The sequence below is a fragment of the Macaca nemestrina genome, chromosome 18 (assembly GCF_043159975.1).
Source record: "Macaca nemestrina isolate mMacNem1 chromosome 18, mMacNem.hap1, whole genome shotgun sequence".
NCBI lineage: Eukaryota > Metazoa > Chordata > Mammalia > Primates > Cercopithecidae > Macaca > Macaca nemestrina.
Genome location: NC_092142.1, coordinates 10,239,613 through 10,251,444, shown reverse-complemented (window position 1 = coordinate 10,251,444; position 11,832 = coordinate 10,239,613). Strand labels below are relative to the sequence as shown.

At 39.6% G+C, this 11,832-nt stretch overlaps 1 protein-coding gene across 4 annotated transcripts in view; it reads left to right on the top strand.

Annotated features, from left to right (window-relative positions):
• LOC105467787 (glutamate ionotropic receptor NMDA type subunit 2A) overlaps positions 1–11,832 on the top strand; it is a 444,595-nt gene that overhangs the window by 346,169 nt on the left and 86,594 nt on the right. For all 4 annotated transcript variants that reach the window (XM_071084110.1, XM_011717503.3, XM_011717504.3 and 1 more), the window contains 2 exons: positions 4,556–4,681; positions 9,080–9,309. In XM_071084110.1, the coding sequence (XP_070940211.1) occupies positions 4,556–4,681; positions 9,080–9,309 (356 nt within the window). The remainder of the gene's footprint in view (positions 1–4,555; positions 4,682–9,079; positions 9,310–11,832) is intronic.

Genomic DNA, 11,832 nt, shown 5'->3' with positions numbered 1-11,832 from the left:
TAGAAAAAGCTGCTAAAAAAATAAGATCACATATTTAGATACTGGTCTTGACTCTGTAGAATGTAAATTAATAGCTATATTGCTTAGAGTCTTGAAAACATTTTAAAAATAAACCTGTCAGTCCACAGTTAATTTAAATCAGCCCATAAACCTTTATTCAGCATCTACATACCCATCCTCCATTTCACAAAGAACAACAGTCATTTATTTAGATGACTAGCAAATATTTAGGATGATGGCCTCCAGTTTCATCCAAGTTGCTGCAAAAGACATTGCATCATTCTTTTTTATGGCTGAGTAGTATTCCACAATGTATATACACCACATTTTCTTTATGCAGTCATCAGCTGATGGACACATAGGTTGATTCCATATCTTTGCAATTGTGAGTTGTGCTCTGATAAACATATGTATGCAAGTGTCTTTTTGATGTAATGACTTCTTTTCCTTTGGGTAGATACCCAGTAGTGAAATTGCTGGATCAAATGGTAAATCTACTTTTAGTTCTTTGAGAAATCTCCACCCTGGGAAAACAGTTATATTAAGGTCAACTAACTTTCTTATATTTTTCCAGAGACAAAAATAACTTTATCTTTTAAAGCAAATTGTAAACTCAAACCAAATTGTGGACATCAACTCCAAGCCCATTGTCTTATTCTTCCACTGTCTTCATTTATATGTAATGTTAGCATCCAGTGAAACTTTTGTGTTTCATTCTCTTCAGTGAAATATTGACTAACAGGATTTTGGACACTGCCTTACATTTAGAGCTCTGTGGATTTACTGTTTTCATTTTCGATAATCCATTTAAGCTGTTAAAATCCTTGCCACTCTCTGGATTTGATTGTGCACTAGTTGCTTCAATTTTTGTAACCTTTGTTGGAGTAATGTGGACCCTGACAAATACCTCAGTATGTTCCTTTTGTCCCTCTGTCTGACATGGATTCAGATACTTATATCTTAATAAGAGAGCTTCACTGTGCCAGGAACAATGCAACCAGCTGATACTGACAACACATGCAGAATCCTAATAATTCTTAGGTGGACATTCACTAAGTCCACCTAAGAATTTAGGTGGACTCTTCAGTCACTCCTAGTCATGTTTCCCCTCATTCCCTTTCAGACTCTTTGGCAGGAATCCTTTGCCCTGGAGGTTAAGAAAGGGTTAGAGGAAGTGAGTTCATTGATCAAAATGGAAAGAAATCGTTTCTTTTTTTAGGAAAAAAAATATTATATTTCTTTAGTGAGCTAGAGAGAATTCTTTTTCCAATTCAGTCAGAGAGAAAAAAATATCAATTGGCTTGTCTCATGAAAATGGGTCACTAATATTGAATCTGGCCTCAACCCAGTTTCTCTAGATTTTTATCTTACTTGCATTTGTAAAACATTTCCATAAAAAAGTCAAGTATTTTGCTAAATTTAGCAAAACCTCTCTTTCCCCACACTTTTCCTGCTGCATTTTTTAAAGTAAAATAAATTGTAACCAGAGGAAACTATTTTCAAAGCTGTTTTTACACAGTCGGCTTAATATTTTTCCTAGTCACTAAATTACATCCTTATTTGATTGACTGTGCACCCCCTTATTTACGGTCATTATCTACAGATTTTGAAAGTCATAATGAACCATGCTAAGCTACATTTTTCCATTCACTGGCTCAGTCATCTGGAAGAGCCAAAACATTCAAAATCTGATTGTATTTCTCTTCATTATTTCCTATTCTCTCTCCTCCCCAGACTCCATTAACTCACATCAGAAGCACTTGCAGGTAATGCCTCTAAGCTTTTTGTGTAAAAATGTAACCAGTGGCTCTTCAAGGACAGAGATGGCATCTCCTGTAATATTTCTATCTAGCTAATTCTGAAGACTTTCCAAACAAGTTGGATTCTTTGATCCAAAGAAATGCTGACCTGGTATCTCCTCAATTGCAGTTCCTTCATGGACAAACATTGAATCTGTTTTAAACCATCAGAGGATGTAATAGAGAGTTATTTAAACTATTTCTGGGTCACTCCCTAGACACTGTAGACATGGCTTTAACGATGTTCTAATGTTTTTCTTTGTTTTGGGGCGTGTGTCTGCACGCATACATTCACGTGTGTGGTATCTTAGAATAGCAACACTTCGGGGCACTCATACGTACTTACTTTACTAAAACCATAGTACTGCAGCAGATCTGTGCTGTGCTCACAAGTTAAGGAACAGATGTGGTCAGTTCCAAGTGGGGAGACATCTGGGATCAGTTGCTTCATCAGTTTCCGCCTGATTTTCTGACTGGTGTGTTAGTGACAAGTATGCACCTGTCAAAAAAAGTTCACTGCAAGTTTACAGTTTCTTGCATGCACATAGGATAATTCAGTTATGGTCCCTTCTAATGTTTAAAAATAATGTTTTCACAGCCTACGGAGAAATAGAAGTTACCAGATTAATAAATGTGCTCTTTCAAAAACCAGCATGCCCTTTTCAGAACCATGGACAGCGTATTGTTGCCCCAGTATTTCTGGCTTTAATCCTGGAATTAAACAGCTATTCCACTCAATATATTGTCGTATATTGTGTGCCTCACACACGAACAAGCACTTTCATGTATGTACCCATTTACTCATCACAATGATCCTCCTCCGATAAGACACACTATGCAACTCGGAGAATTATTTTGTCTCTATTCTTGAATATGAAGTACTTTTAAATCTCCTAATCATTTATTTATCTAATTTCCTTTTTGGATACAACTCAGTATTAAAGTGCTGTTATTTCAGGGACATAATATTGTTTATTACTCAAGCTAAATTTAAAATAAATTTCAGTTGCAGTCTCATTGATTTCTTGGAGCACATCTTGTGTTACTTAAGTTGTGTTACCTGTTGCTTTTTAATATATTTGCACTATCAAACTGCATTAGAAAGCATTCCTTACAGCTTTTAAATTATCCAATATAGCCAAAGTTAAGTTCAGACATATTCGTTTCTTGTTATACATTAAGCTCATTAAATTGGATTTTGTGATGACTTCTAACCGTGTTAAGTAGTCATACTCTAATAAGAAGGTGGCCTGCTATCAACCTAGTTCTTTATAAGTAGCTTCATTAGGAAAACAATTTTAAATAATATGTTTACTATTCAAGAGGTATTATCAGACTTATTTTAACCCTCAGAAAATATTTGCTTATGAGGAAAAAGGTTTTAAGTTCATTGGTGTCTATAGGCAGTTTCTTCCCCATGATACATTCAGGTGGAGATGTATTCATTTTAAAAATTTATTTTCTGTTGATGTTGTAGCAAATCTATACCATAAATAAAATGGCTTCAGTCAGCTAATTTTCATATCCTCAATAAAGTTGAATAGAAATCTTATTTACATAATATTTCTTACCTTTCTAGAGTGTTATAAGACTTACAGCCTTATGACTTGGCCTGCCCTTCTGACACATCCACCTACTGCTTAAGTTACATGCAAATGAGCTGCTGAAAACTACTTTTGGTGGAAATAACCATCTATCCATCTACTATTTTATTGCCTCTACCCTTTAAGTGATGCTTTTCTTATTGAATTATCATGTGAAGATAATATTCTCAATTGACTTTCAATTGCATTTAAGGCTGCTACCAACATCAACAAGATTAATAAAGCGTAGCAATCTCATCTGTCTATGAGGCAGAAGGTGAAATGGAGAGTGTGCTAGATTATAACTTTCCAATATTTCTGTCACCCATGATTTTATGATTCTTTTCCAACAGGTTATAATTCTCCCTTTATTTTCAGAATTTCCTGCGTATCATCTTTCTAGCATGAAAAAATAACAAAAATAAAAATAACAACCACAACAATTTGCAGGAGCCTATGATTAACTATTAGGGCCTAGTCTTCTTTTTTTCTTCCTAGCTTTAGCCCCCTGGATGGTTCTATAATTGCAAAGGAACCTATGGCCAGTCTATTTGCATTCTAACTTGCTCCCTCTTTCTTATCACTCTTTTTTCTTCTGATTATCCTTGACCTAATTTGTAAAATGTCCTATGCTCTTGTCTATTTTTATTATATTATATGCAATCTTATACCTCAAATATTTTGTAGAATAAAGAATGATTTAAATTGATGAATATAAAATGACTGGCTGGCCAGGAGCAGTGGCTCACGCCTGTAATCCCAGCACTTTCGGAGGCCGAGGTGGGCAGATCACCTGAGGTCAGGAGTTCGAGACCAGCCTGGGCAACATGGCAAAACCCCATCTCAACTAAAAATACAAAAATTAGCCAGGTGTGGTGGCACATGCCTGTAGTCCCAGCTACTCGGAAGGCTGAGGCAGGAGAATTGCTTTAATTTGGGGGTAGAGGTTGCAGCGAGCTGAAATTGTGCCACTACATTCCAGCCTGGGTGACACAGTGAGTGAAACTACATCTAAAAAATAAAAATAAAAAACGATTAGCTTCTTTTGAAGGATCAGATTCAAATTAGAGAAAATATTTTTGGTGAGCCTGCAAATGGATGTCTGCGCTTCCTGCTGGAAGTGAGGAAGAGATAATTGACCACTTTTCCATTCCTCCATCTGTTTATTTGCAGAACCATTCAGCGCCTCTGTCTGGGTGATGATGTTTGTGATGCTGCTCATTGTTTCTGCCATAGCTGTTTTTGTCTTTGAATACTTCAGCCCTGTTGGATACAACAGAAACTTAGCCAAAGGGAAAGGTAAGGATACCTTCATGAGCATGATTCAATGTTGATGCAATTTCATTTACCTTTAATGAACATTTCAGGTTTAGAATACATTACTCTAGACCAGGCGTGGTGGCTCACGCCTGTAATCCCAGCACTTTGGGAGGCTGAGGTGGGTGAATCACGAGGTCAGAAGTTCAGAACCAGCCTGACCAATATGGTGAAACCCATCTCTACTAAAAATGCAAAAATTTGCTGGGCATGGTGGCACACACCTGTAATACCAGCTACTCGGGAGACTGAGGCAGAAGAATCGCTTGAAACCAGGAGGGAGAGGTTGCAGTGAGTCGAGATTGTGCCACTTCAGCCTGAGTGACAGAGCGAGACTCCATCACATACACACACAAAAGAATATATTGCATTGGTGTACCATTGTATGAATGGTGTTTGGTCACTGATATTACTTGTAATGCCAGAAAAGTATGGTTTATGTACTTCGACTGAAGGATAAAACAGAATGAAATATTTTAATCTTGTTATCACCTGAAGTCAATAGTTGTTAGGTGGAAACCACTGATGTTCAATTTGTTGGGAAAGCAGATTTGAAGGAGCTTTTCTGGCAATTAATTTAAAAGATGCATGTCAAAAGAAATGCTAAAATTGTCATGGGTTTCAACTTCAGTCTATGCAAAGAAAATGACTTTATAAAATCTAGTTTAAGAACATTCCTCAAACTACTGAATCAATTTACATTAGTTTGACAATAAATATAACTATGAAGTGATATCTTTCCCCCTAGAGTTATATTTTCCTCTCGGTGGTGCCAAGAGGAAATTAAGTGTGCTAAGACCAAGTGCATTGATCTTAGTGCACTGTAGTTGATAAAGAGACAATCAGTAGATAGGAAATAAAATTGGGAGGCATTCGTTGGCTATAACTCATTAAAAGGATCGCACTCTAGCCAGGGTTTATGTCATACACATTATGCCATTTTGAGTGGGCTTTCCTCAGTGGGCACTACCTTCTAAGTGGGTGTTATCAGAAAAGTGTCAGGACCAAATCTCTTTCCCAAAAAATGACTTGATATGGTAGAGGATGGAACTTGAAGTCTCATATCCCCCCAAAAGCAGAGCACTTTAATGTGATTGATACATATTCTTTTTACTTGGATGTTTTAATGTTGGAAACAGTCAACAGGGCGTGGGAATCTATTAGGAACCTGGTTTTATTGAAATCTTTCAACTTCTTCCTCACCATTGAAGAGTGGTGATTACCACATAAACCATCTTCAATCAACCAAATACTAAACAATGCCATAAATAATGTTGTTGTGTTTAATGGGAGAGTGCAAGCCTTCATTTAAAGGGTAATTTAACCACTAAGAAGATTTCCAACAGGGTGGAATCTGAGACGTTTCTGTGAGTGACTTTACTGTGATACAGTAGTCCTTTACATTTGCATAATCAGGGCTTATGCTGTTGTGAATTTACACATTTATCTGATGAATATTTATCAAATGGGTACTATGTGTCAGGAGGCACTATACTGCTGTCAGAGATAATGTGGTAAATCAAATAGAGATTTTCTATCAGGGAGTTTAGAATTTAGTTGTGAAAATAACATGTAGACACACAAATTAATAATCACAGATTATAATAAATATCAAGAAGAAGAAGAAGAAAACATAGTAACATGATAGTGATGGGGTGCAGACACTACGTTAGATAAGATGGTCAATGGGAAAGGATGTTCATTGAGCTAGGACCTGAAGGGTGACATACGATTGTATCTGTGAAAAACGGTTACAATCATTTTGTGTAAAAGGAACAGCAAGCAGAAAGGCTGAAATTAATCTTGAGATGTTCAAGAAACGGAAAAAGGCTGAGGCTCATGCTTGTGGTCTCAAGGCTTTTTGAGGCCAAGGCAGGAGGATTGCCTGAGGTCAGGAGTTTGAAACCAGCCTGGCTAACATAGCAAGACCTCATTTCTACAATCAATCAATCAATCAATAAGTAAGCCAGGCATGATGATGTGTGCCTGTAGTCCCAGCTACTCAGAAGGCTGAGGTAGGAGAATTACTTGAGCTCAGAAGATTGAGGTTGCAGTGAGCTACGATCACACCACTGCACTCTAGCCTACTCAGCAGAGCAAGACGCTGTCTCTCTTAAAAAATAAAATAAAAAGACATCAGTGAATGAGGGAGACAATAGTATAAGACGAAATCAGAGAGATAGGCAATTGACCATGGTAACCATATCAGACTTTCTTCAAAATACAATGGAGGGAGGCCAGGCATGGTGGCTCATGCCTGGAATCCCAGCACTTTGGGAGGCTGAGGTGGGCAGATCACTTGAGGTAAGAAGTTCGAGACCAGCCTGGCCAATATGGCAAAACCACATCTCTTCTAACAATACAAAAATTAGCTGGGCGTGGTGGTATGCTCCTGTAGTCCCAGCTGCTCGGGAGGCTGACACAGGAGAATCCCTTGAACCCAGGAAGTGGAGGCTGCAGTGAGTCGAGATTGTGCCACTGCACTGCAGCCTGAGCGACAGAGCAAGTCTCCATCTCAAAAAAAAAAAAAAAAGGGTGGGGGGAGAGAGGTGACATACATGTACAGAGCAAAAAAGCCACTGGGGCTACTCTATCCAGATAGTGTGTGGGGACGACAGTTGGAAGCGGGGGGACGGGGAGGACAGTTAAGAAAGTGTCACTTTTTCCAAGAGAAAGGATTGCAGTGACTTGGAACTGGTCAAGAAAAATGAAAATACAGATAAGCAGGTAAATCTGAGTTATACTTTGGAAGGTGAAAACGACCCACAGCCCATCCTGTGCAATACGTTCTCCTTTGACTGAAGCATGCCCGAAAGACTATTGTAAAGGACGGCATCAGTTATGCAAACTCCTCAGCCCTTCCATTCTCTCCAGGCTCTGTTCCCAGCTCATCTGCTGTGGCAGCTCTCGGGAAATGACAGTTTCTTGGTTTTTCGTACAAAATGGTTTTCTGTTATATTTCACTGCACTTTATGGGAAAAGTTATATGGCCCAGTAATGGTATTCATGAATCAGGAATTCCTAGAAGTCTTGGACCGATCCTTCGGAACTGCCTACATCTGATTCCCAAATAGCTGTCATTTCTGATCAACGTGCATCCCTAAAAAAATTCAGTAGTTCATAAAGTTGACTGGATTAACTCTAAGTTTCCCTCAAGAATTTCCTGCCTCTTGAGAATAAGCCCAGAAGATCATAAAACTAGCCAAATAGAAAGAGGAGAGATTGAGAATATGAGAATTAACTACCTTCTCTTTAATGGGTTGTGTCGTGGATATTATAAGTACTGCTGTAGCCTGGGTTCGGCCTCCAATGCGCAGAGAGCTTGCTTTTCCTAGGCTTCCTGCCCAACACTTCGTAACTTCCATTAACGTGAATTCGCTTCTGCCACTTTATTTATTGCCCACTCTGCTTGCATTGCCAGGTGACATCTGAGTAGATCATTTTTTCATATCTTCGTTTACTTAAATGACATAAAAGTTAACCTCCTGTTAAAGGAAAACCTTCTTCCTATGAAATGAGGGCATAAATTGATTTTGTTTTTCCTCGTGCAAAACAAAGACTTGAAAACTCTAATATGTGTGTTTTACAGCCTGCATATGCCCCATCTCCATGAATTTTGGCATATTGTTCTGTCTCTTTAGTTAAGTCTGTTGCAAGGAACATTTAAGAATCTTAAAAGGGCTGCATAGCTATTGCGAGGATATACTGGAAAAAAGTGCTGTGATATGACATCAGTGTTCATTTTCGATGCCCCTGCAATGAAATGTCTTCCATCTGTGAAGTGTTGGAAGAATTAAGATCTATTGTTCCATTCCTTAATGTCTCCATTTGGAGAGGGTTTTAGTTTGGTTTAATTCTTATGTTGTGCACACTTTACATCTGAGTTTGAACAGGAGCAATTGCTAGGGACAATCGGATTAGAATACCAAACATCAGTCCTGCTAAATTGCATGGTTCCTATACGATAGCACATCCGATGAATTTGGAAGCAGTCCCCATGCACACATTTTTGTCAGGCTCTCTTTATGCTTATTAAGAAGGTTGGTTTCCTCAAATGGGAATCAAATCCAAATTTAAAACAGGTCATAACACTACTTCTTATTCAAACCCCCATTTTGCATAAGCATTTTCGTTTCCTTTCTTTTTTTAAAGAAATGTGGCAAAAATCCAGTTGGATAGAAATGTGAGAAGAATGCTAATTTTTAAAGAAAAAATAAGTTATTGTGGTTCTAGGGCAATCACAGGACACAGCTATGATATAATTCCATCTTCTGGCAATCTTCAGTGTTGCTGGTGGCTGCTGCATGGTTCTCATACACATACAAATAGACGTTTTTTTTTTTCAGAAAATGCTGAGAATGTCCTTTTTGTCATCTGCAGCACCCCATGGGCCTTCTTTTACAATTGGAAAAGCTATATGGCTTCTTTGGGGCCTGGTGTTCAATAACTCCGTGCCTGTGCAGAATCCTAAAGGGACCACCAGCAAGATCATGGTATCCGTATGGGCCTTCTTTGCTGTTATATTCCTGGCCAGCTACACAGCCAATCTGGCTGCTTTCATGATCCAGGAGGAATTTGTGGACCAAGTGACTGGCCTCAGTGACAAAAAGGTAAGGTCACTTTGCTTTCATCTCTATCTGAGGGTTGGTCTTAACTGCTCTCCTTTCAGGAGGAAGAGATTCGGGTGCCTCTCATTGAGATCCATCAACTCTAATGCACAAAAACCAGAAGGTTTTTTTCCCTTTAACTCAAATTGGCATCTTTCTTATAGTTTTTGAAACACAACCTTAAGCTTAGCTTTCCTAGAGCTAAAAGATTCCAGATCTAATTTGGAAGCATGGCTTCCCCGAGTGGTCATGTTTCTTATTTATGTGATCTTTCTGATGCTCGTGAATGGCCTGTGACTCAAGTCCTTAGGTTGAAACTCATCCTTTCAAAAGTGTAATGTTGAGGAAGGCCCATTTGCCTGGATGAGAAGAAATTGGGGTGAAGGAGCACTGTAGGCTGTGGGTACCTCATCTATGACATGAAAAAAAGTCATCTCTAAGCCCTACCCAGAGATAAAGTTGTCTGACAGCTCCTCTTTTCCATACAGCCAAATCAGTCTCAGCGTCAGCGCTTCCGACTCACCTGAAATGTCGTCAAGGCACACAAAAGGAGCAGAGAGGTTTTTTTTGTTTTATTTTTAATTTCCCACTGGTTCCTTCTCCTCAGATATATCGCTAATCTTCCCTCGTGGGGCTGTACTTCCCACAGCAGTAAGACAGGAGTAAAAACACCTGCTCTCTCATTCTCCACTGAAATGAAATGGAACAAGGGCTGCAGGGTTTTAGTAGCTATTCAGAAATGCACATTGAGGAAGAAAAGAGGTAAACTGGGTGCATCCTCCTATTGAGGCTTTAGTTCGGGAAACATCCTGGCTTGCTAAGCTCAGCAAGTGTTGAGATTGCAGCACCGCGAAGATTTTCTGTTCCGTGTGTGGGGGGATAATTTGTCTCTCATTATAAAACCTCACTAACATATCTGGTTGACATAAGTCTACATATATCCTTTTGGCATTCATCAACAAACTGCTGAATAGAAAAATCAATCCATGGAAAGCTTTTACAGCTTATCCATGGTACACACTGTGATTGAAAGAATCTTGTCAAGAGAGCTGATGAGGGGTTGGGGTTAAAGATGGAATCATTTCCACAAAGGCATGGGAGTGGCTCGCCTCTCTCTGATGGTTTCCGATTGAGGCTTGAGTAAGGGTCACTCTACTTACCATGGCACACAAAAGCCTGTGTTATCTCACCTGTGCCCACATTTCCTTCCTCTTGTTCCATCCCTGTCACTAAGTTGATTTTCAGCTCAGTGTCCTTGTGCCTCTTATGCCCTCTGCCTAGAATGTTCTTCCCCAGTCTTCTCATGGTTGGCTCCTCCTGGAATTTCAGGCCTCAGGGAAGACATTACCTCCTCAGGGAAGTCTTTCCTGGCTACTGTAATAAACTTGGCAGAATGAGCTCAGGTTCCCAAGAAACGTAAATTCTAGTAGGAAAAAATAAACAGTACACAAGTAAACATCAGGGAAGAAACAAATTTGGAAATTTGGGGCAGAAATAAGTTATAAAGAAGATAAAGCTGATGAGACTAAAATTGTCTAGGGGAAGAGAACCTCAGGAATGTAGTTTGATAGAGTTGTTTTGCACTTAGAGGTGCTCAGGACATTCTTGCTGGGTGAATGAATACACACATGGTATACTGGACACTGTGTATACCCCACCTGGATCTCCCAGGATCCCTTTTGCAGCCCTGTGTGCCCAGCCCCACCTTTCCATGCTTTGCTGACAAAGCCTCACTTCAGGGATCCTCAGCGGGCTTTTGCCTTGGGGCACTGGAATGGTAAATGCCTGGCAATTTAAGTTCTCTCAGTCTTTGTGGTCACCTGTAACCAAAGACTAATCGGTGTGAGAATACAAAGGCCCAGCTGCTCCCTCACTTTGAAGCAGGAGAAACTTTAAGGTACGAATCACTCTCTGGAGCTCCCTGCAGGACTGGACGGAGATGGAGACTTGACCTTAAATCAGACCTTTGGTTTCTCCCCGTTCTCCAGTCTTTCCTAACTTTATCCTGCTCCCCTGCTGACTTCTCCTGGAACCCTTCACTAGTAAATCATGCTCACCCCCAAATCCTTCACTTGGGGTCAGTTACTGTAAGATCCTCGCTTAAAGCGGGTGGTATCTCAGAGGCAGCAGATAACGCACTGCGTTTAGAGTCAGAAAAGTTGCGTTTCCTCTCTGCCTGTTTCCTCTCTGCCACTCGCCAGCCATATAATGCTTTTAAAGCCATGTTGCCTCACGGTGCCTGCTTTGTCTGCTCTATACATTTGGGAGTCACAATTGCAGTGAGGATGAAAGAAAGCCACATATGTAAATGTGCCTTGTAGCACATGAATCCCTCTGCAGATGCAAAGTGCTATTATGCAACTCCGTCGCCTTATGGGATCAAAAGTGCAATTCCTAGAAGTGATTGGAGGTATGGTGGAAGCAGCGGGAAGCCATGTCCTGGAAGAGAGGATTTTTCAAGAAAATGATTGGCAGCATATTTTGCTTTTTGTTGCTATTTTCAAAGGCAAGGTGGGGAAAATCTTT